Below are 26,149 nucleotides of genomic sequence, written 5' to 3' on the forward strand. Positions count from 1 at the left end.
ATTACATTAATTATTAATACTGATGCGTCAATGTGAAAGCAACATTTTTCACGGTTGAAGCTGATTGCAGTAGAGATGGTTTAACAGTTAGGTATTTATATCCAGTGGTTACCAACTTGGGGGATGGATCCCTCCAAAGAGTCACAAGATAAATCTGAGGAGTTGTAAAATAATTAATAGGAGAGAAAAGAAGAACAACAAAATTATGCTACATAGCTTCATTATAAGAGGGTCACAAGGAAATAAAAATGAGCTAGTAACCAACTTTACCAATGTGTTATATTTTATAAACTGATATGTTTTTAATGTAACATTTTAATCTGAAAAGTAGTCAAGCTGTCAGATAAATGCAGTGGAGTAAATAGTACCATATTTGTTTCTGTAATGTAGTAGTGTAGAAGTAAAAAGTACCAAAAAATGTTACGTTACGTACAAGTACCTCAGCATTAGTACAGTAATTGTACACATTGAGTAGTATAGGTATCATTTGCCGCAGTGCTACCTGTTCATTGGCAAGTTCAATCAACCAAATTAAGGGTGTTTCCTGGAAAACTAGGAGCAACATGAGAGCAACATGAGAGCAACATTGCTGAGACTCTGAATATATTTTGCAGGATAAGACTTGGTTTTATAAGTTTAAGGTCTTTATTTGGCATACACAACAATTACAGTGAAGCAGCTGTTGGCAATGAAATTCTTGTTCTCAGTTTCACCCTAACAATGCTAATACAAAATATACAAAAGCAAATCACACAAGGAAAATGGAAAAAAGAAAATCTACAATGAAGGCATAAAGTATAAATATAATAAAATAAAAATATTATATAAAATATAATAGTGAGGTAGACTGGTGTACTGTGGTGATTAAATTAATAAACTGTAATGTAGACAGGTTGTGTAGTAATACAGTAACTGTATGTATTTGCTTAAAGAGAACCGGTAATGGACAGGTAGCAACAGAATGTAGGCAGGTAATGAACTTAAATATATATATGCAATGAGTGCCCTTTTATTGTGGCCAGTCTAAGGCACACCTGTGCAATACCCATGCTGTCTGAAAAGTATAGAGGTTGTAGCTAGGTGAGGTCTATCAGGATCTCTTGGGGGGGGAGAATGGTACCCTGGTGTGGTTATTTGGTGCTAATTTAAAAGAGCAGAGTACAAACAGGATAGTGTGTTGGGATATCTTGGAGGCTTTCTGCAGCCCCACAGACCTTGTCTATGTGACAATTCAATCCAGGCCTATTTTGCAGTTTGATGCATGAGCGACAGCTTTTGAGTGAGTTACTGTCCCTGACCGACAATTAGGAGCAGACCTCACTGACACACATTAAAAACCCTGCCACCCAGTGCTTTCAGTAATTGCGGGCAAGACAGTTTATCATTACCCATGAAAACCACTGGGTTTTGCAAACACATGGCTGTTTTGATGGTCCTCCACCACTCGAGTGTCACTCAATTTTGTGCAGCTGTTTGTTTCCATGTGATTATTTTTCTCTCCCAAGGCCAAATGGTCATTTCACTTTAATGAGCTCGCCATTCTACAAAACACAAAGCAGCATTGGAGTGCGGAGTGCAATGTTTCAAAGGCTGATTGAGAGTTTTAACCAAGGCTACTAAAGGTAGACAATAGGCAATTACAGCTAATTGCTTTTGAACAGCTCTTGTTCTGTTTTTGTTCTGCCTACATATTTCTGTTTATTTAATGTCCATGTTAATGCTTTATTTATACTTCTTCAACCCAAGATTTATCTCGACAAAGTTGGAAAAGGTTTGTGTAAGACAGATGTATACTTTAAATGATTACCCTAATTTAAAGAGTCCAGCCTTCTCATGACAAGAGAGACTTTACTGTAAGCTCTCAAACAATTGCAGAAACATCACAATTATACTACGTAAGTCTAACTGATACAATTATATACTTGTGAGCACCCCAGAAGCAAGACTCAAGTGTCAACACTTGACGTCACAATTACCATTTGACAAAAAAAAAAAAAGTTAATTACAACTTGGAAGTTAAGTGAAGAGCAGGTGCTGAAGCATTAAAACATAAATGAAGCCTTTGCCCCCCTTCAGCAATGGTAGATAATGGGATTCCACATCAATAAACACTTAAGAGATTTTTTTTCACATTAAGTGCCAGCATACTGCAGGAAAAGTGCTATTTGACAGTAATATTTCCCCTTTATTCACTTAAGAGATACCTGTCCTACAGTGCTCCTATTTATTTTGATGTGATGTTTATTTGTTGTTGTTGTTTTTTTTTTATTTTAGAGCCAACTAATTTGATATCTCTTGGTCTTGCAACCTTGTTTCATATAACATCTTCCAGCTAAAGTAGACTTGCCTCCTATGCGTTGAATAATTCATGACTTGCAATTCAATACTATTGGATTGGGGATAGGGGGACTCAAAAGTTGAATTACAAAACATCACATTCTTTCATCTCATGAAGTTTTTTACAAAGTGCAGAGGTCAATTATGAGTCCTCTGGCAATAGCTGGTATGAATAATACACAGAGGGGCTCCAGAACCTTGGGAGAGTGGGAGAGTTCCTCCACTTGTGTAGATTATTGATGCTTTTACTTTTCTTTTTTTTTGCTATCCTCAGGTAAAAAAATGGACCCTTTGTCTGTGGTCTCCTGTTCATGCCGCCATCGCCTCGAGGCAAAAGAGGCCTAATTTGCACCAGTCTGTTTTGGGGCCAATTATTATAATACCAAATGTACTGGAAACACAATGAAATTGAAAACAATAAAGAGCGGGCCTACCAATATCATGCATTTTAATAGTCCTCTCATTAAAGGTGCATTTTATCTATTCAGCAATTTGCAGTGTTTTACCTCACTCTCTTTAGACTCCACCACAGTACCTGCTGAACATGTTGTGCTCCTGGTGTGCGGAGAGCTGCTGGGAGGTCATCATGTCTGCTTCTGTTTTATGTTCCCTCACAGGAAAGAAAAAACACGTGTGATTAACTAACATATGTGACAACTTCATATGAAGTTTTAGTGACCTAATGTTAAATGTAAAATGTAGCACTTTTTGGGTTGTATCCACATGGTTGATTGATTGATACACTTATTTTAAGTCGCTTTAGATAAACGTGTCAACTAGATAAATCTAACGTAACATAACTTAAAGGCTTAATTTGGTATTTTTCAACCTGGACCCTATTTTTCCATCTTCTCGGGTCTATGTGACTATGAAACTGGGACAACATTTTTTTAAATTGGTTCACTATTAAGTGAGAATGCTGCAGTCAACAGCAGTGAAACAGGGCTGTAATGTAATCCCTGAAGGCATTTGCGCCTCGTCAAAGTACGTCCACTAAAGTGTCTGTCTGACAACACTGTGGACATTCTTTTAAAGAGTAAGATTTTTTTTGTTTTTAATCAGAAACAGTCACTATAGCGCAACATTTGCCTGTATTATCAGCAATTAACAAACACAAAAGACAAGACACAGAGTTTAAGCTCTCTTAATAAAATTCAGAATCCAACTGAAGGTTCTTGTGATCACTTACAGAGCTCTATGGTCAGGCACGTGCCTACAGTAGAGATCTAATGCAGCCCCAAATTACAAGCAGTATCCAAGTTCCTGTTATCATGATCTAGGCTTAACACTAAAGGGGGCTGTGCCTTTGAGAATGTGGCTCCTAAATTTTGGAAGTGTCTTCTGACTTCATATTTGTAGACCTGTCTTTGTGTAATTGTTTTATTTTTCTTTATGATGTTTTATGTCTGTATGTATGTTGGAAGCTTGATTTCTTTTGTGAAGCAAAACGCATAATAGCATTTGTGACGTCTCTGCTCTTTAAATGTTGCTATACAAAGAAAGTAAAGTTCTTTATTTACTTACCCACATGTGAATTCAGTGAAACTGCAAGATACAGTTTTATTAGTTTGTGAGTGAAAGTGGTTGAAACCACTGAGATGCCATAGGATATCCAGTACTACATGTGTACACACTTCTGACTTGTGTCCTGTCCTGCAGCACTAGATGTCAGTGTTCCTGCTGCTCTGTGGGGCTGCAGGCAACATGAACTACAGCCTGGAATATCCTCCAGAAAAAATGCATGCTATTTTTTTTACCTGAAAGTCCTCAGTCCTCATGGATTTCATGCGATAGCCTCTTGCGTCATGCCCTGATTACTGAGGGCATCACTTTTATCTCATAATGAGCTAAAAACTGCTGAGCTGCGCTTTCTTCTGGATCCACTCTCAACCAGTGCACCATCTATCAGCACTTGTTGCCACTTCAGTTAGATCTTTAAGTGAAAAAAAGTACAAACAGGACATTTTAATCTCAAGTATACAAAAAGCATTTAATATGACTTATTCCTTAGATTAAATGAGTAAAAGCACAGCTGGATTACCAAACTACAAACTCCAGGATAAATGTGATGTAGAATCTGAAATGATTGAGCAACTTTTTTCAAGGTATACAGAGGCTTTGCTACTGTTGAGTACACTAAGGTCATGTTCTCAGTAATATTTTTTTAAATGACATGAAGAGTTTTTGTATTCAGTGGTACAGATCCCATGCCACACATGTTTAGAGTTTAGGGTTCTGGTTAGTCTAATAGTTTTGGGACTAGTTTTTACATGTTCCTGGAAAGGAAAGGACATGTAGGCCTAACACAGCATTTGTGATGCGTCCGTTACTAAATATAAATATCTGTAGTGAATGTGTGTTAACTAAAGTTCAGAGTGTAGCTCCTGCAGTCTCCGTGCAGCTCATAGGTCCAGCTGTGTGCACACAGGGGGAGGTCTTTCCTGTTGTTGGCGCAGTGTGTAGCAGCCAATCAGCGTCCGTGTTAACATCGCAGCCCGGAAAAAGGAAGCTGAAGCCGAAAAGAGCGCCTTGGTTCAAAGTGAAGACGTTACCTGAAGGTAAGCTCCAGATTACTTCAACACACGGATTCTAAGCTTTGTAAAGTCGTTGCTTGTTGATACAGCAGTTAGTTTCTCACACACGGCGTTACTGTAACATATAACGTTAGCAGGTTGAACATTTGACAGATGTTCTTCCTGTCGCTTCCTCACAGTGACTGTGTGATAGTGATAATATCCTTCCGACTAAAAGCATAGCCTAACGTTACCTTTTATGTAACAGCGACGTTACATGAAATTATACTAATGTTACAGTTTGGTGTCTTTGTATGTAGGCTAATGTTTAACAGTGTGCAGCTGTAATGTTACAGGTGCGGACCATGTTAACGTTAACGAGTTTGACTAAAAGGCTAAAAAAAAATGTCTGAACTAAAACCTGTCCAACGCCAGTCCTGTTTAGGTTATTTTGTATAACGTTATAGGCCTAGCCTAATAGTTACTACTGTTAAATTAAAGAACACCTTTATGCTACTTTGCAGCCTGTGCAAACAGCTGATTATGAATTATAAACTGACGTTAACAGCTGCCTTCTTCAGTGTAACGTTAGCCTAGAAGCTGCGACATGCATTCCATTTCCTGACACTTCTTATGTAATTAACAGCAGAATAAAATGCAACACAGATGCATAAACTGCAATAATGTGATATCATGGGACATATATCTGCATATTTTAGACCTTTCCCTTGAGGCTGAACAAAATTAAATTGAAAAGACTTAAATAACAATATGGTCAAGTACAATATCCAAATTGCAGGAGAACATCTATCATTGCAAATGCAAGCATTGTGGTGTTACAGAGATGCCCAGGCCTACAAGTCATATTCTCCAGACATAAGGGAAAGTGCTTGTTAAATTAAAATCAAAGTAAAAATTCCATTTGTATATTTTGCTTGTTCTGTTCTGACCTGCACCTTTGGGACCCTTCTTGGTAGCAGGACTGAAAGCAGCTATCCTGATATTTTGTCTTGTGCTAACAGACTGGCTCAACACGGGCGTGGCTGTGTTAGTAACTGGAGAGAGAGCTCTGTCTTTGGAATCCTTACTATTCACTTCAGCTTTAAACTGAATCTCTGTGCTTTGGTGTTTAGTTTCGCTTCTACATTCCTGCTTTTGGTTATCAGACCTATCACTGTTTACTTTCCCTACTGCTGTGTTTGAGTTATGTTAGTAGTTAGTAAGTTACTGTTAATGTAAATTGAGAATTTCCTCTTGCTGCTCCAAATATAAAGGCTTTCCATTAGTGAACCAGTGGGAGGCTTTTATTGTGAAGCAACATGTCATCAGGTTTGTGAGATTTACCAGCAGCAAATCAAGCTATTGTTAGTCAAATATAGGCTAGTGTCCAAAAGACCTATGTTTACTTAATGTGTAATATTAATATATTAATACATATAGTATCAAATGGCAATAAAGACAAATAATATAGGGTACTAATTTACTCAACAACGTCCCAACTGTATCACATGATAGCTTGTGTTGCTTTCAGGGTGGAAAATAAACTTTTAAAATGTGAACATCTATCAACCATTGACAGATAAATGTTCAAACTCACCAGCCACTCAATGGCAATTATTTTATGTTTGAAATCTACCGGCCACTTCCATGTTTCACCAGCATTTGGCTGGTGCTAATTTGTTGTTGGAAATCTGGTCTGTGCCAGCGTCTCATAGGGTACTCTTCTTAATGTGTAGTTTTGAGAGGAACTCTGACCAATGCTTAAAATCCTCACTTGCTGTTGTGTCACTCACATATTTCTGGTTTCATTAGGCTGGGAGTCTGTGTTTAATCATCATTTTGTTTTGTGGTGGATTCGTGGAGTTCCAATCACATGTCTTGCTAACAGTTGTGAAGCGTCCTATGAAATCTGTTTAAATTTATACCAGATTCATTTTATTTAGTCGATTGAATTCTGTGTTTTATGATTTAAGCACATTTTTCATCAAAAGAGTGGTTAATCATGTGGTGGATGATAAAAATGTCAACAATTTAGTAAGAAAATATATATACTGTATTCAATAATAAATTTGATGTATTATGCAAATATGCATAAATGCATGCAGCAGCAGTACTGTGAAGTATCTTCTCTTAAACAGGTTATTACTTGACTACTGACAATTTCTTTCCCTGTGGGGCTCTAGTAAAAGCCAAGTACACACCCATATGTATGTGGCATCATGTTTGATTTATCGTTAGTGCAATGCCTGTCTGTAAACCTGGCCTGTTTTGATTGCTTGTGTCTCTGCAGTGTCCTACCCATCACTGTGATCATGAGTTTCTCCCCTGGTCCGTCCGCTCCCCTCGGGTGCACCACTATCCAGGAGCAGAGGGACCGCTGGAAGAGAAAATGCAGCCGAATATCCAAAGAGTTGGTCCAGACAGAACAGCGCTACTGCCGGCAGCTGGAGCTGGTCACCACTGTATGTACTATATCAGTCAGGAGCACTGGTTTAACCTCAAACATGTTCGATATTTCCGATTCAAAATCAGGGTTTCTCCTATACAGTTGGGGACCTTAAGATGTCTTGAATCCAATCCAATAGTGATGAATGGGCCCTCGCACCTTCGACGTATGTCGGGGCATGCTGCATCTCCGGCGTAGTCCCTGGAGGTCGATTGATGCGGCTCAGAATTTTCACACGTTTTGGATGCTGCACGAAAGAGTAAAACATCACTTCCAGTGTCCCCTATGTGGCGCTAGAGAACACCCACTAATTTTACATTAGATTCCAGAATATGAAGGACTACAAAATGTCACGGAATCACGATTGTCACACAGGGCTTACTTCCTGTTGCCAGTAGGTGGCGCAACTCCTAACTAGCATGTAGATGTCCTCAGGCTGAGACTCTTATTTAGGTTTTATAATTTTTAATGATGCCTAAATATACAGCTATCACTAGGTGGAGAAAGGGCAGCACAATGCTGTGCCGCTGAACAGTTATTAAAATGCGATGTATATATTAGACGTTGTGGTACACAGCCATTTGTATTTTCAGCAAAAAATTCAGTAAATTCAGTGAATTTGCATTTTTATGTGCATTTATAAAGAAATTATTTTAGAATAATTTTTCATAGTTTCTCTACAGTTCTGCAATTTTAATTTACAGTCTGAAAAAAGTGTGCTGCAGAATTGTGCTGTTTTCTAACAGTTTGGCTTTGCTGCAAATAAACTTTTTCACAAGCATTTAATGCAAAATGCCTGTGAAAAAGACAGATATCGTGATGTATCATTTTAGGATTGCCAAACATTGTCAGAGGCAAACAGTTGAACAAACAGGTAATACTATACAATATGTTCCACTTCTGCATTAAAACATGTGAAGTGCACTTTTACTGTATAATGCATATTAACAGACTCAAGGTAGCATTCATGGTACTCTTCCTTCCTGTGGAGAGAACAGATTTTCCCACCCACCACTGCAGCCTCATTTCTACACAATTACTCACCCTCCGCCCGTTCTCTCCAATTAGGAGTAATTTTTAGGCCTAATGCACATTTAGTTTGCTAATGCCATTTTCACTTCAAATGACTTGAGACCAACACAGCTGTCGCTTTATTGTGAGTGTTGTGGCACAACAAAAGCCCTCTGTACTTGTGCTTCATATGAGCCATGCAGATATACAGTATAATGGCAGCATACGCACAAAAGAAGGCGTACGCCACTTTCTAACTTTTGGGATTTACAGTAAAAACAAACTTGACGGGAGAGTGTGTTCCCTTGAGGACGCACATATAAACTGGAGAAATGTCAAACTGCGACTCATATGGCAGAGAGATGAGTATTATATAAAACTTTGTATAATATTTAGTAGAAAAAACATTCTTAAACAAATAAACACCCATTTAATTGATAGTCTCTCAAGTGCACAATTAAAAGAACATGATTTAAAGAGGTAGTATTATGCAGTCAGTGGACATAAAGTTTTTACTGTGATGTAGAGACAGAACTCAGTTAAAACTTAAGGAGGAGCTGCACCAATATGCAATATGACAAAAATATAGTTTTTTTTTTTTTAAATTAAACCATGTAAACCTGTTCTGGTACAACCCCTAAATAAGATTTTGAACCTGCAAATGAGCATAACACCACCTCTTTAAGAAATATTTTTTAAATGAGATCTTTTCAGAACAACCCAAAACCTATTTGATTTAATTTAATCTGTAATTAATACTTGCTTGCTATGAAATTCATTCATTAATAAGGGGAACAGCAGGACACATTACGTTTAAACTGCTGTGTTTTTGATACCTCAGTCGAGCAAATACAAGTGCATAGTTTCATATATTAGCACTTTTCATACACACGCCACACGCATTGCGCCAGCATGTGGATGTGATGCCTTGCTTGTAAAAACTATGGAAGTATGGAAAAATGTAACAGTATTTTCAATGTACTCATGGTGCACTCGCCGCTGGAACATGCAGCGACTAAAAACTATAGAAAATGTCTCATTGGTTTGTGTGAGGAAATGTTTAAACACAACTTTACTCTTTTTTAACTGTATTTAAACAAAGTATTCCAAATGATGTACCTGGCTCACCTTTGTTTCTAATTCCTGTTGCTCATTAAGGGGGTCGAGCTCCAGTGTTATAAATCATAATATTTTCGTGCGGAAACAATTTCTGTGTTTCGTGCGCACTCAAGCTTTTGATGTAAATCCTATGCACAGTTCTATAAATGAGGTGTTGGGCAAGTTACTCAGAAATTGTAATATATTACTAGTTACTTATTACTCCTAAAAAAGTAATAATATTACTTTACTTATTACTGGGTAATAGAAGTAACTAGTTACGTTACTCATTATGTTACTATATTGCGTTTATATAGCATTGATAATTATCCCATACACATGTGTCAAATCAATGTATGGGAAACGCCGCTTTCACGACCTCTACCTTCACCCCCAAACAAAGCAGTCTCTCCCGACTTTTTAACTAATATCATATTCATAGCAGCAGCAAGGAGTATGGTTTTTACAAAGCATATATCATTTCTTAACACCACCGGCTGAAATAAAAAAATAAAACAAGTTAATCCTGACCTTTTGAACTACTGTTTTTCTGCACATTTAGCCTATTTATAAGAGCAGTATTCAGTATTTTTACAAAACGTAAAAAAGCAGTATTTGGAGGTGCATGCAATTCTCTGCAGGCATGCAAAACTCGCCATAACACCGGATATTCACATAACGTAGCAACTTGCCCGCTTGAAACATATTTCTGAGGACCTCTCTCCATTTTTCTAAGATCAATGGCCATCAGGTTCATGCGACTAGTTTTGTTTCTGGTTTGGAACCCATACATCTTATTTATTACAGCCATGTGTAACGTCAACTACTGACGTAACTACGCTTGCTGTAGCCTGGTTTATTCGCTCCAAACCAGGAGAGCCTTTCCCGATCTTATTTGACTTTATTTTATCCCTTTTATTTTATTCTATTTTACTCATTTTAAATTTATCTTAAACGTGTATTTTAGTCTTTTCAATGTTTTCTTGCTTTTATCTTGTATTGTTTTTGTATTATTGTCTTTTGGGTATTATTGTCTTTAAACTTGTTAAAGCACTTTGTAACTTGTTTTTGAAAAGTGCTCTACAAATAAAGATTATTATTATTATTATTTGCATCTTAAACTGTGACACAATAAAGGCAGTAGCTTACAGCTGTGGAAAGAAGCCTCTCTCCCCCGTTCTCCGTTCTTCCTTTAGCTTTTTGGCTATCAGCAACATGAAAAACATAAGGTCCGATGCCGTTGACCTGCAGTGCAGTTGCGCATTCACATCAGTGATGGTGTGTGCAGTAATGCAGTAATGCAGTGTTACTTGGATTAGTAACTGTAATAATATTACTGTTTTAGAAAAGTAATCCGTTACACTACTAGTAACTGAGGAAAGTAATAATATTACCCCGACACTGTTTGTGAAGGATCTGTTGTTGCTGTTAATTTGCTTTCTGTGTTGGTAGAGTAATTGAGATGTGAGCATTGAAAGCAACTCCTTCTCAAAATGATTTCCATTCATCAAATGTATATCCAATCAGATCAGTTCTACATTTTAAATACAAATACTGAAAAATAATGTGCTTTTCTCTCTCTCCCTCTGCTCTCTTGTTTCTCACAGTACTTTGTGGAGATCTTGAAGGCCAAAGGAACTCTGAGGGAGGACATTAGAGAAAGCATCTTTAGTTCAATTAAAGCCATTCATTCAGTAAACCAGTAAGTATCCTCTGAATAATTTAAATTTTATCTATGCATTGGAGATGGTGGTGAGAGACTGTGTAAAGGGATGAGGTTGGGAGTTTGTCTCTTGCATAAGAATGGAGACTAGATAAACTCTTAGTTTACCAAAGCATCGTCCTTATCTTCTCCATTAGCCGGGGGCAGTGATATTGTGTTGCATTGTAGATGTGTTCTCATCCCTGGTGGAAACATTACTGCATATCAGGTATAATTACTCCTGGTGATATCTCAAGTGAAGAGCAATATTGCTACCATAGAAAGTTAATTCTCGTTGCCTACCTGATCTGCTGTTGAAGATCTCAGGGGGCGGTTTGGCCAATTGGAAGTCAGAGCTGAGAGAAGCTGATCTTACCACATGTCTAGACGTCACATTGATCTTGCTGTCAAAGTGCTGTAAAACTAAAATCCCAGAGTGCACTTGAAAGACTTCAGAAAGTTACATAATTAAAAGGTTGATGTTAAAGTTTCTACAAGTTGACATGCTAAGGCACCGGTTTCAGCTAGCTAAATCAATAAAGTAGAAAAATAGAGCTCATGATGGGTTTCAGAAAGCTGATAACAAAACTGATATTTTGGATTCAAAGCAGTAAGAGTTAAACTTTGTACACCCTATATATATCAAACAGTTCTTTTCTCACACACACTGTAAACAGATCCTCTATACACTGCAATTCAAACATTTTCACACTAATTTGTATTGCGCCAGCCGCCAGGTGTGTCTGGGGCATGTGGGTGGGGAACAGGATGGGCCGGGCCAGCTGGAGTAGTAGAATGATTATCATTATCAATTTCAAAATGACGACGAAAGAATCTGCCAACAAAATGAAATGTAAATCACAAAAATAATAGGCTGATTGGTCCGGTAGTATGCGAGATGAGCTGTGGACTGAAACACACACTTGTTCATTTTAGCTAACGCTTTCATCCAAAGCGTGCACTCTCTCTCTCGCGAGAGAGATACACAATTGCTATATATGTCAGAGGTCGCACGCCTCAGGAGCAACTAGGGGTTAAGTGTCTTGCTCAGGGTCACATTGGTGTCTCACAGTGGATTTGAACCCGGGTCTCTCACACCAAAGGCATGATCCCCTCCAGGTTTACGCCTGGCGGAAAGGGGGGAAATAATAACCACACTATCCAATCCTCACTGGGCAAAACGGGTGTATCAACACGAAATTAACTTTTTTGAATAAGTAAATTAAATGTACAGAAACTTATTGTACCATCAACGTTAGTGTTCATTGCAACAGCAGTTTGCCATAAACAAAATCAGTAATTGTCTCCTAGACATAAACAGAGAATGGTTTGGCTTGTCGCATGCTTTTATTGCCAGGATTTACAAACATGCATATGCCCACAAAATTATGTAACTACAGCCGGTGCAGTCAGCATCTAAACTTGAGGAACCCATCAGATTTGCAGTTCACAGTTAACACAAATTAATGGACAAGACACACCCAGTCAGACTGCACAGTCTGACAAACTGTGGAGGGAGTGGCTGGGATACCTTCAATTGGGAATTCCATTTCCAGACTAAATAATGAGTGATGTGTGTTTCCTCAGGCTCTCACCCTCTGCAGACTGACAGGCTTTCTTGTTGAGAGTGCTACAATGAAGACTGAATTATGAATTACACAGTCAGATGTATTGGATAAATGGTTCCACAGTCCCCATACATCTTCATTATGAGCCCCTTATTGAATCAATGGTTGAAACATAATGGCAAGCAATCCATTTAAAAATGGTCCATGGAGAGACAGTTTGTTAGTACTAGACTGATTTACCACAGCCAAATGATTGATTTTCCTGTGTTCTTTTCACTTTCTTTTATTATGGCATTTGGTATACATTGCGTGACTGTGTGACAGTGCCAAGAATAACTGATAATAACATTTGTGATAATTAGCTCTCATAGATGGTTACATACTTGACTTTCTTATCTGTCTCAACCATGAAACATCAAGTATTATATACTGTCATAGGTGTGAATGTGAGCTTTGAACAAGCTCAGTATAAACGAGGGGCATGTTATAAAAGGCTTGCTGCTGCTTCTGTTTTTTTGTCTCGGTCAAATGGAGGCTTAGGTATTGTACCTACCAAACGTGTTGTTGTGGTAGTGACCTAAATGTGTCCATAACACGTCCCGTCAGTGTTATGTATAAACCATTGACTGTACATAAAGATGGAAGGCATGACAGCTGTTGTCTTGGTGGCTTTGATTCTCATCACCACTGTAGCAGTGTTTGAACTGCGGTGTGTTTTTGTGCTGGTACCTCGGCTGTTTTAGGCCTGTTGTGGGCAGCTGACTCCCGGGTTTGGGGCCATATTTCTATTTCTATTAGACTTGGGTTTATATTTTTGACCATTTTAATTCTCTGCCTTATTTTAGTGTTTACTCACATGCTAACTTGAATCGGCTTCCTTTCCCTTCAGTTCTTTTCCCCCCACACACGGACACCTCAGCTGCAAACGCTGCGACTTGCTCCGCCTCTTTCTGTTTCTCTGTTGACGTTCTACATCAGTAGTAGGTTTATGTTTATAAAGTCGCCGAAAAGACAAAGAAGTCGTGTTGTTCCACCAGCGATTCCGTTTTTACATCTGCAGGTGCGCTGTATGTGGAGGAGGCTTGTTAATGACGAAGCCTATCGCAACGATCAAAACCAACGTTTTGTGGTACCGAATGACATCTGCTCTGGTGTGTTCACTGTCGCTTTACCTTGTCCATGCTTGTAATATATCCTCATGTCCGCTCTTGTCTTAATAGATAACAACTTTGTGTTTCTCTGCAAAATTCTAAAATGGGTCGCCAAATATACTTGGGTGGCCTGGCCAAGCAAAGTTTATGTGTGGGGAAACACTGTATGCAAATATAATTAGTATCAACTTATTGGAGAGGGCTGGAGCCCAGGGACATCAAATATTGGACGTGCGGCACCAGAATTAGGGAGTGCGAGGAAAAGGAACTTTATTCTGACATGCGCATCCCCTTTAACTTGTGGTGGGTCTGGATTACACAGAAAATGTGTGGCATTAGAGATCAGTTCCATGTATTTACTTATCTTTGTTTAACTGATGTAGTTAAACACTTGTCTGGTTGGTGGCAGAGAAAACACTGGTTTCTCCTTGTAGCACTGATTTGGTGCAGATAGAGTTCATTGCTCTCTACTTGACTCCAGGCAACACAGAAGCGCCTGTTGCTCTTCCTAGGGCTCACCAGGGTCATGGCAGTCATGGAAGGCTTTAAATCAAACATTTGCCAATTTATATTACTAATATACTACTATTCAGTTTTTTACAAAGCTAGTTTTGGAGCTTTTCTTCTGTGCTTCTTATCTTTGTGCTAAACTCGACAAAAATGTCCTGGACATTTTTCTGGTGATATTAGCTTTTAGTGTAAATAGATTATATAACAAGCAGCGTGGTCTTACACATTTTAAAATGCTAGGAGATTTTTTTTAAATCAATAAAAGAAATGACTAAAGATAAAACACTTAGACATGCGCACATACAGAAAACAAGGTCATGATGTGATGCAGCCCACATTTAATTCCAGCTGGATGTGTTCGATATGAAGAATCCCAGACTTGCTTGAGAATCTACCTAGGTTCATCAGAGAAACAGAGAAATATCGCCGGAAGATGAATTTTGCGGCTGGACACTGATTCCTAAGATAAGGGTGAGCGAGATCCTCACAAAGCAGCAAGAAACCACTTCAATGGCAGAATCGTCTGTGAGAGCCGTGCTTGTCGGCCCTGCACAGCCTAATGGTTCTCTGATAGTAATACAAGTGTGTCAGTGTTTGCAGAGTTGAGGTGTATGCATCGATGTTTCAGTCTTTATTTACTTAACTCCAGAGTGCAGTGGGAATAGTAGTAATGAATTCTGCCTTCATTAAGCTTTGTTGAGTTACATAAAAGGAGACGTGAATATATTGATATGCCATGCCATTCAATCTGAGTATTTATAGAGAACAGAGAGCAGGCAGCAGAAGGAGCAACCCAATTATCCCCAGCTGCTAACATGACAAACAGGAATCAGCAACTTGAAAGAGCAGTCAGTGGATCCAGTAAAGAGTATACAATCAGCAATGGATTTGAAAGGGGGACGGGGGATGGGGGGGGTTCATAATGAGAATAGGTGTAGTCTGAGATGTAGGTCACATCGTACAATTCATTTGGAGCAACAAAATGCTGCTTTATTGCTTTGTTTTCAGTGATTCGTGGTTATGTTTATTTATTTACTAAGTAGTAATTTATCTTTAGCGGATGCTCGCACTGTGTCGTAACAATTAGTATTCCTCTGTTTAATCCTTCCCCAAATTAAGGCGCCTCGGCCTGAATTGTTTGGACGAGGTTGTAACTCTCCCAGATGTCGCAACTGCTCAGAATTAATGTGGATTAATGTGACACACACGGAATGCTAATGTTGTCTCCATCCTGCCGCTGATGTCCAGGCAATTTAATTGCTGTGAAAAAAAGTATAAAAAATGTAATCCATAATTTCATATTTATCATAATAGCCTCTGGCAGTGAAAGGGGGGGAAAAAACGGAAACACAGTTTTTCCCGCCCTTTGCCCTCGTTAGAACTCTCTCGGCTGCTCCTGCATCTCCTGATTATGAACAGAGGCTACCTTGGCGCACAACTTCATTAAAATCTATTTAAATCAACTTCAACAGCAAAGTGCTCCTTCTTACAGCATGTACGAAACAGAAGTCTCTGGGAACATCATTAGAGAGTAGGATTGTGTGTGTGCATGTGTGGTACTTCCTCTAAGTTTGGATAACAAGCTCCTTCACAAGTGTCAACACCCCCAACCAATTGCGTCCGTGTTACTGTAATGTGCCTGACAGGCTGAATGACTGCTTTGACTCTGCCTTGATCCGGTTGTTTTGTTCCTCAGTTCAGCAGGCATGTTCTCACTACAAAGTGGCCCTGGGTGCCCTAAAGGTAGACTCACCGTCTGGGTCCCAGTAAATACGTCACCCACAGGGAGAGGCCTTCAAATGACACTACAGAGCCTCGCCTGCTAAACCTCCCATTAACAGGAAAGCAATCCTCTGAACTTTGCTCAACCTCCGCACTTTCTCTAAACATGTGTGCCTTTGCTGAAAATGATGCCTCAGATGTGATCGTGCCTTATTTGAGCTCCTTCTTTCCACTGATGCAGAGCAGCAGTGCATTCTCAGGCAGTAATGTGCATTAATTCAAAGTCCAATACGATTTGACTGGAGGCTAAATGCTCACTGGGGAAGTCAAAGGTCTGTGATGCACAAAAAATATGCCACACATATTGAAATAGTTACTTTCGTCATGCCCTGTGTTGGAGTTGAGGATGTTGTTGTGACTCAGTAATGATGTCTGCCTGCTTGTTTGCATGCCCTAAAAATGAGTGACAGTGACCCTATGAATTATAGTGGCAACGTCAGAGTGTTCTACAAATGCAGTACAAGTGCTATTTTTCTGACCAACATTTTCTGCAATTGATTTACTTTTTGGCCATTTAACAAATTTATCTTTTTGGGTGGTGTTTATTTATAATCAGCTCTAGCTTTTTCAACTTTTTGTACACAGATGTGGTAATAATTGTGGTCCAAAATGATGAAGTTGCATTTTTTCTATTAGAAAATAAAATATTCTTGGGGGATGACCCCCAAACCAGACACTAGTGCTGTTCCCTAGCCGAATCAGAATCGTCAAGTCGACTATGGTCGAATCATGTGTGTTTTTGTGCATGGCGATTGCACGTCGCCGTTCCTTGCAGGTCTTTTTCAAGTAGACGGGTGTTTAAAGACGATAAAATATTCTTTGTGTGGTGATAAATTATCCGAAAGTCCAGCGAGGTGCGGACAACTCTGCACAACACCAATGAAGCTGGAACTCCGTCTCTTCAGCAAGTGTTCCTCTTTACCACTTCACACATACACGCTACGCCTACACATGCGCACTGACAAAACAGGGTTAGGATTACAATTTTGGATTTATTTACGCACTTTAAAAACATTTATTGAAAGTTTCATTCTTTTTACATGTTTATTTACAGCATTAAACATTGAAATGTATATTGGAACAGGCTGTATACAAATAATAAATTGTTTTGTCTAAGGAAAAAATCCACAATTAAGACAACAAGATTCAAATTTTATGTAGGCCTATATCAGTTTTGGGCACTTTGGATTGTTTGTTTTGCATCTGCATTTCATCAGAGCTCTGACTGGATTTATGTTTATTATCATGAGACGTCCTCCTGAAACGAGTATACAGGTCTTTATTTTCCAGAATTAACTCTGGAATGTTAGTTGTGATATCACGATATGATGTGACATAAGGGCAGCCCTGCTAGTAACACCATGTCCCATAATCATAAGATGTGTGTAATTTTACAACATTAAACGGCACTTTCCTCCCGCCTTTTCTCTTTCTCTTGTTCTCCTGTACATTTTATCTCCACACTGGTCGGCCACGCACACTTACGCACTGACTGACTGCTATGTTGCTATGTTTATGGAAGATTTTATTGGACTTTAATATTTGTAACCCACAGAAAACAATCCACAAATGTGTAATATGATATGTATATTCTTGTTTGACAAAAGTCTGGATGTCATATTTGGCGTGCGCACCCTCGGGCGGCGGCACCACTGGGGAGAATGAGACGCGCCTGTTGTCTGGATTCTCATTAAAAAAGCTTGCTATGGCTGCCGCTGGTTAAGTTGATAATTAACGGCAGGCTAAAACAGCCCTTGGTCCGACGGCCAGCGTCTCCTTGTTTACAGTGTTGTTGGTCAAGATAGGGTTCACGAATTGACCAATGAGCAAACATTACTGCAGGTAGTACTCATGGGGGTTATTTCAGATGCCTTTTGAAAAGACTACAATTTTTCAACATACCAAAGTGGCTTGTGGGCTGAAATCCAACCGCATTTGGCGGGTGTTAATGTCAAGCCCTGACAATAATTATGGCAATATAAGTTTTTTTTCAATAACAATATAACAAATGTCCAATAAATGTATAATGTATAAATGCATACACAAATAAGGACTTTTTTTATTAAGATGTTTATTTGGTTGAGGAAAAATGAAAGATTTTACTTAATTTTACTCATGAATATTTGTTGACAAAGATTTTATCATAATTGTTTTTAATGTTCTACCTCAGATTTGTGAAGTGATCACTGTTTGGAATCAAGTGTTGATCATAAAGAAGACTTTAAACCACAATTAACCATCAGGTTTCTTCAACTTTCACTCAGGAGCAAACAGCAGCCTTTAAACTCGAAAGAAAAAACTATTTGATACTTACCGTGATAATTATCGATATTGAAAGATGTGAAACTTTTTACATTTATTCATTTAGCTGACGCTTTTATCCAAAGCGACTTACAATTGCTGTACATGTCAGAGGTCGCACGCCTCTGGAGCAACTAGGGGTTAAGTATCTTGCTCAGGGACACAATGGAGGATGGGTCACAGTGGGGGATTGAACCTCACACCAAAGGCATAGTCTTATCCATTGCGCCATCACCACCCAGTGATAACATTTTTGGCCATATCATTCAGCCCTAGATGTACTGGCATTTTATGTCTAGATACAAAGCAGGGCGCATAGAACATTTTTTGTAAATTCACTTAAATATTATGAACTCCTGATTTCTCTCCGCATCATAAAGGCGGGGTAAGCTATTCTGGGAATAATGACAAACTGCTGTATAGGACCACTGTGTTATGCTGTTTGTGACAGAATCAAACACAAAACTAAGTTATGTCTGTCAATGTTTGAAATCTCACTAAATGGTAATAGTTGTAAACTAATGCAGCTGACAGTTCTGAACCTTAACTGCCTAAGCTATTATCATTAACGTATCAGACTGTTACCTGTAACAGACAGCCACCTAGATCATTTATTGAGGACAACCTCCACCACTGGTGGTGTTTTTGAACCGCAAAAGACAAAGCTCATTGACGACTTTTTCAAACGTTAAAATTTCACAATGATAATTTCTTTGATGAAAATTGTCTTGACAATGCCAAAATAGCTGTATGCAGAAAGCATATTAACCATATTAACAGACAAGTGATTATGTTTGGTCGCTGGCCAACTCGCAGCTTTAAAGTTAACTAACTACAGCTGAGATGCCAGTTGCCATTATAGCTGGCCCAGACCCTGTATGGTATTTTTCTTTTTGAGTATATCTTACCTGTTTTTATTTTTTTTTGCAGGTCTCTGCTGGTCCATTTGGAAAATGGCTACCTTGGCCGGGGCTTCGACCAGTTCTGCCCACATCTGCACTACTACAACACATATGTGGACAACATCTATAATGCCAGCAAAGTGCTCGGGGTAGGAACACAGCATTATCACCTTGTTATCACAGGACACTCTGTCAGACTCTCGTATTGCGCTTAGCATTTCACAAGCTGTTTATTATATTTGATGTGGTTTGATTGTTAATAATCCCTGTGGGAAAATTGGCCAGTGTATTCCTCACTTATTGGACTGAATACACAATAACAAATGCACAAGTGGTTATTAGATTCTTTGTTGCTAAAACCATCAGTTCAACTGCTGTCAGAGATGCCAGCACTGCTATGGCAACACTTTCATGTCTTTATGCTAGCTAGGGTAACCACCTTCTGACTCCAGCTCCATACTTAACACAGGCATAAGGTAGATGTCTTTTTCATCTTTATCTCAGAAGAAAGCAAATTAACATTTCCCAAAATTCCCAAAAAGCCTGCTCAACCATCAACCATTTTTCAGCCATTGCCGATGTACGATGGCATCATCTATCGGCCCAACCCTGATCCTGATACAGTCGACCTATCTGATAAGACCATGATCTCAGTGCAGAGGTGCAGAACTTATGAGATCAGATTTGATTTGTTAAAATTTTATATCCTCTGTTTGAGGACTGGCCTGCTGAGAGCAAAACCAGCAGATATGTCGCTGTTGCTAGCTTTGCATCAAAGGTGCAAAGAAAATATTGTCTTAATTAGGAGAATGCATGTATCTGCAGAGCATTGACTTATTGCATTAATTATGGATCAAGCCCTGCAAGTTTGCACTGATTCTTTGCAGTTTGTAATCCCTTATAACTGACTGAACCAGGAAGTGTGTTGTAGTGTCAGGTGTGCTATTTATTTGGGTGACCAGTAGGGCTGGGCGATATGGCCAAAAATGTTATCACGATAAAAACATTTCATATCATTCGATATCGATAATTATCATACTCTCTCTCAAATCAGTAGTTTTAAGGTGGATTTTTGCTTCCATGTAAAAAATCAAGAAACCAGATGGTTAATTATGTGGTTAAACTTTTCTTTATGGTCAGAATGTGACACTTGATGCCAAACAGTGGATCACTTCACTAGTCTGAGTTAAAACATTTAAAACTATTATCTTTTTCAACAAATTATTAGTTACATTTACATTTACTCATTTGGCAGACGCTTTTATCCAAAGCGACTTACATTTGAGGAACAACATACAAGCATCAACAGTTCAAATCTTTTTTCAGGCCTTTTTTTTCAACAGAAAAAATTAGGTGCTAATTTGTTTGTAACTCAAATAAACTAAAGCAAATATTTATTCACGATATATTGAACATTTATCATATTGTTATTGAGGAAAATTTTATTGCGATAATTATCATTATTGTTTTATTGCCCAGCCCTAGTGACCAGTGATCACTCTGAACAGTAGAACTCACTCAGTGCCTTAATGAGAGTAATTTATGACCCACATCAGATTATGTGTGCAAATCAAATAGCAATAATATTATTATTATTATTATTATTAAAAGACTAATAATAACTTCTGAGATGGACTTGCGACCTGTTCAGGGTGTACCCCGCCTTTCGCCCGATGTAAGCTAGCAGAATCAGCTCATAACTAAAAATGACGAAGCGAAACTTTTAATTCCATTTAGACGTCCTTTAGTGAGTAAACAAAAGGCCAAAAAAACATACATATAGCGTGTGCTAAACAAGAGTTATAGCATTGCTTCCGGCCACACACTGACGTCATCACCTCACATACTCCCTTTCCTAGAGCCTCCTGGGTAATGAAGTCCCTTTTTTATGAACTTACTTTATTAACTCCAAATGAAATGAAATGCAGTTCTCCTTTTAACTGCATATTTAACAGATTAACAGTTTTATGAATATGAATGTTATATCTTAACTTATTAATCCTTACAAATAATATGTTCCCAAAAAATAAATTCTCAACAGGGATTAACTCCAGCCCCCCGCGACCCTGTAAGCGGTTGACGATGGATGGATGGATGATAGTAATTTTTTTTATTCCCCAGGGGAATTTGTTAAGGAGTGGAATAAACTGAACTGTTATTGTCATCAACTCTCATCCATATAAGTTTTAGTGAAAATGAAATTGAGAACATCTCATGCAGTGTTATTAATAACTGAAATGCAGGTAATTGGTAGTCCTGGAAGTTTATAAGCTCCTGATGTTATGTTAGTGTTTTACACCTGGCAACAGTTTCTCAACACTGACAGGAGGAGGCCGCAGGATGTAACATTAAATGTTCAGTGACTGAAGGTCTTGAGAGGACTACGTTCTTCCATAAAGGCCCTTTCCGAAAAGAAGCAATTTGTTCAACTACCTTGACAACGTTGTGCCTGTGCGCTCGCCGAGCGATGCTCAATGCAGCAACAAACTGCCGTGGCGTGGCGCAAGCCATTGAAAATAATGGGTTTCATTGCGCAGCGGTGTTGTCGTTGCATTGGGTCTGAAAGGTTACATGCTGCTTTGTTTGTTTACGTACTGAAAGCTCGACTCTGAGAGCACCCTACAGGACTGTTTTGCTCAAACAGACTGGGATGTGTTGGCAGTCAGCATATAGGATTACGATGAGCATGTGACTGGGTACATCAGCACCTGTGTTGACAACATCGTGCCCACACAACAAGTCAGGAAGTTCCCCAACCAGAAGCCCTGGACAGTAAACATAAACAGTCAGGTGCGCCACACGCTCCGTGCTCACTCTCTTGCACGTAGATCTGGCAATGAGACGGAGTACAAAGCTGCAAAGTACTGAATGAGCTACTATTCTTCTGCTTCAGCTGATGTTCTCTCCTCTCCCTCAGCCAGAACACTGTACCTTCCTGCAGCAACTATCAGTCCCCTACCCAAAAATAACCCTATCATAATGAAGTGCTTTGAGTGAGTGGTGCTGGCTCACATTCAGAGCACAATACCGAACACCCTGGACCCAATGCAGTATGCCCAAACAAAGACTCCTACATCAGGATGCTCGTTGTTGGCTTCAGCTCTACTTTTAATACAAGCCATCACCCACAAACTCACCCACAAGCTGTCTGCACTTGGACTGCACCCCACACTCTGCGACTGGCTCCTGGACTTTCTGACTGGCAGGCCCCAGTCAGTCAGGATCGGCAACAGAACCTCAGCCACCTTTATAACGAACACTGGCTCTCCACAGGGATGCGTCCTCAGCCCCATCCTCTACATGCTGTTCACTCATGACTGTGCTCCCACAAGGACAACATCGTACTGAAGTTTGCGGACAACACCGAAGTGATAGGACGTATTAATGGCGAGGAGGAAGCGGCCTACGGGAGGGAGGTGGCCAGCCTGGTGGCATGGTGTGAGGACAACATCCTCAGTACTGACAAGACGAAGGAGATAATTGTAGACATGAGGAAGGAGAGGAGATCTCATCAGCCACTGTTCATCTGGGAGCTTGAGGTAGAAAGGGTGAGCAGCCTTAAATATCTGGGCGTCCACATCACAGCAAGGACCTCACTTCGACAATGAACGCCACACCTCTGGTCAAGAAGGCTCAAAAGCGGCTGTACTTCCTGAGGAGACTGAGGAAGTTCGGTATGTCACCTTAGATCCTCAGCCACTTCTACAGGTCCACTGTTGAGAGCTTTCTGACCAGCTGCACCACCGTGTGGTATGGCAGCACTACTGTTATGGACAGCAAATGGAAGTCAGGATGTTTTTCAATATAAAAGACCCAGAAAGTAACTGTATCTTCACAGGGAACAGGATGATGCTATTCAAAATAAAAGACCCATAGAGTAAGTGAACCGTAACAGGAATCTCATGATGGTGTGTTTTTCAAAATATATGCCCCTAGCGGTCACTGTATGGATGTATTAACACGAAACAAATGTATATTATTTTCAAAATATAAGCCCAACTATATCGTATAGTAGAAACACATGTATGCATACATGTGTCCCAGCAGGCACCTACACACACACACACACACCCTTTGTCACAGCTAATTGATTAGCACTAATTAGGTCCATGCTGGCCTCCCTCTGTGTAGTTGAAGCAGTTTATCACAACATGTGGAAAAACGGACCACGGCAAAGTTAGTTTCAAGTTGGATTTTAGTTTTACTTTGGATGTTTGATAGATGTCTGATATCAACTTAAAACTAGATTCTCTACAGTGCAAAGCACCATCCCCTCGCGGAAATATTACAGTAAAGTGTGGAATTTGTGACACAATGAAATAAACGATAGAGCATAATTGTTAACGATGGACATTTTTCTATCGTTAAACAATATATATTGTCATATCACACGGCCCTATATATATGTTCCTCTTACTTAAGTTTTCATCATATTAATGCCTTTAAGCCATATGAACTGCTACAAAGATATAGTACATTAAGTGTAGTCTTGAGTAGGGATATATATATATATATATATATATATATATATATATATATAAAAAACACACACACAGTGTAATTTCAACTTAACGTTATACTTAATACACTCATGTACAGTTCCTCCTCCAGGTTGTGGACTGCATTAGACATGCCAGTGTGCTGACATGTGCTGCTTCTAGCCGCCTGCTCTGTAGAGCAACACTAGTTACTAGTTATTGTTATGAATATTGTTTAACTTTGTTCAAGTTGAGAAATGCACTAGTCATGTCGCAGATTCAACACTTGAGGAGGGGATGAGGCTTTGCACTGCGGTAAAGTTAGTTTTACGTTGGATATTGGACATTTAGCTTACTTTCTAGTTCACCAAGACATGCTGCTGTTGTGATGTTAGCAGAACAGCAGCAGGAGAGTTGTATCGCTCTCTGGAGCTGCTGTTCTGCTCTGGGACCGTCTCGTCCTCTCATGTTTACTTTGCAGCAGCGGGTAGTGACAGCTTGCTAACCCACAACCTAGCTAACAGTAATTACAGTTACATTACTTTCTGTGTCGTTGTTCACTCTATATCATGATATTTGTCCTGCCGAGTTCATCAAATTTCATTGGATTTACAAAATATGTTCTATATTGGGATATATACCGTTATTGGGAATATGACATGATCTAAATCAGAATATGAGATTTTAGTCATCATATTGCACAGCTCTAGTCTTTAGTAAGTACAGTGTGTACAGGACTTTTTCTTCTACTATTTTCTCAACAAAAGAAACAAGGAGCAATAATGTTGGAAACTGGGAAAATCTGTTACTTAAGCCCTGTTTGGATGGGATTTCTCTTGAACAGGGAAGGTGATTTTATTATTGCATGTGGAAGAGATTTTGTTCCCAATATAATCCCCAAAATATCGAACAGTCCAAATAAAAAAGTTACCGGGCATCATAAAATGTTACTTTGCAATGCAGAAAGTTGTGTCTTGTAAATGTCCCTGTATGTCTGTGAGAATAACTTTACAATGGTTTATGCGTTGTCTTAGATCCATCTGAAGAAAAACAAAGCCTTCAGGCGTTTTAAGAAACTACAGGAAGCCCGACCAGAGTTCAACAACCAAAAGCTTGAGGACTTGCTTCAACTCCCCATTCAACGGATTGATCAGTAAGATTTCTGCCTTCTGTTTACATCAACTTGTACACTGGTGACTACATAAACTTAGTGTTACACCACAGGTTGGGTTGGTATGAGTTAAGTCCCCTGACCCACTCCCCACCTAAGTTATTAACTAAAGATTTCAACCCAATAAGCCCCTTTTCCACTGCACAGTACGCCTCGACTCTACTCGGTTTGGCCGTGTTCCATTTTCCATTGCAGATGGTATAAAAATTGTAAAATATAAAACTTTCTGCTGCTGGCCTGTCAGGTGCGCACAATAATGACGCAGTGAATAGTGACTATTCTCTCTGACCAATCAGCAGTCTGCTGTGTTTTTAGTATCGCCTCAGCTCGCTTGGAACCTCGACGGAAGCAGATACAAACTAACTCAGAAACATTTTGAGTTTATGAGCTGGAGGATGAAGTCAGGTGACCTTTGTCTCGATGGTAACAATAATAAACACAACACTTTGAAACAGTCGCAGTTTTGCATACAATGCATATTAACAATCTATCAATGTTTACAAAACGCCTCTGCATAATCTGTTCATGACTTGATAGTCTTTAATAAGAAGCACTTTAATAAAGCTGTGATCTGTGTGGAAAGCCCACTCCCTCATACACATCAAATATTTATCATATACAGCTGATTTCAGGTGCACTGGGTCATCGAAAATGGCCAGCAGCAAACTTATGAAGGTGCACAGAGTTGTGTCATACTCACCACTCTGCTACTCTGAGTTTCTTTTTGTTTTCTATCTTTATTTTTATTTTATTTTTTTTTACAGAAATACAGTTCTTACTTACTAAATAACTCTAACTCTACACGGGGACACACACACATATATATATTCCATGTAGTAACTACATTAGCACAGTTGTTTTCTATATACAGTTCAGAGAACCTCAAAGGTATTTGCCAAAACACAGGGAAGGAACAGATCATCACAAATTGCTCATCTCTTACACTGTAAGAGGGTGTAAGCTTTCAATTAACTACCAGAAATTTTTTCTAACACATCTTCAGTTTTATGTATTTAATTGATGCTCAAGTTGTATAAAAAAAATCAATTTTTTTACTTGCAGTTTAGAGAAATCTCCAAACTGGGTGTTTGTGGTGGTGAGATGGTGGTGCTGTTCCACCACTGTGAGCACTGCTGTAGATGGGTCACAGATTTCACGCTTGAGTTCTGTGTTTGCTGT

At 39.1% G+C, this 26,149-nt stretch overlaps 1 protein-coding gene across 3 annotated transcripts in view; it reads left to right on the plus strand.

Moving 5' to 3' along the window:
- The first annotated feature begins 4,766 nt into the window (after positions 1–4,766).
- The window catches only part of arhgef39 (Rho guanine nucleotide exchange factor (GEF) 39), an 80,747-nt gene continuing 59,364 nt past the window's right edge, over positions 4,767–26,149 (plus strand). For all 3 annotated transcript variants that reach the window (XM_038739040.1, XM_038739041.1, XM_038739042.1), the window contains exons 1-5: positions 4,767–4,895; positions 7,141–7,312; positions 11,013–11,107; positions 19,350–19,470; positions 24,834–24,952. In XM_038739040.1, coding sequence (XP_038594968.1) covers positions 7,163–7,312; positions 11,013–11,107; positions 19,350–19,470; positions 24,834–24,952 — 485 coding nt within the window. In that variant the 5' untranslated portion in view covers positions 4,767–4,895; positions 7,141–7,162. The remainder of the gene's footprint in view (positions 4,896–7,140; positions 7,313–11,012; positions 11,108–19,349; positions 19,471–24,833; positions 24,953–26,149) is intronic.

Source organism: Micropterus salmoides, unplaced genomic scaffold, assembly GCF_014851395.1.
Source record: "Micropterus salmoides isolate LMB-PRFRI ecotype aquatic unplaced genomic scaffold, ASM1485139v1 Ms_hic_scaffold_23, whole genome shotgun sequence".
In the NCBI taxonomy this organism is placed as follows: domain Eukaryota; kingdom Metazoa; phylum Chordata; class Actinopteri; order Centrarchiformes; family Centrarchidae; genus Micropterus; species Micropterus salmoides.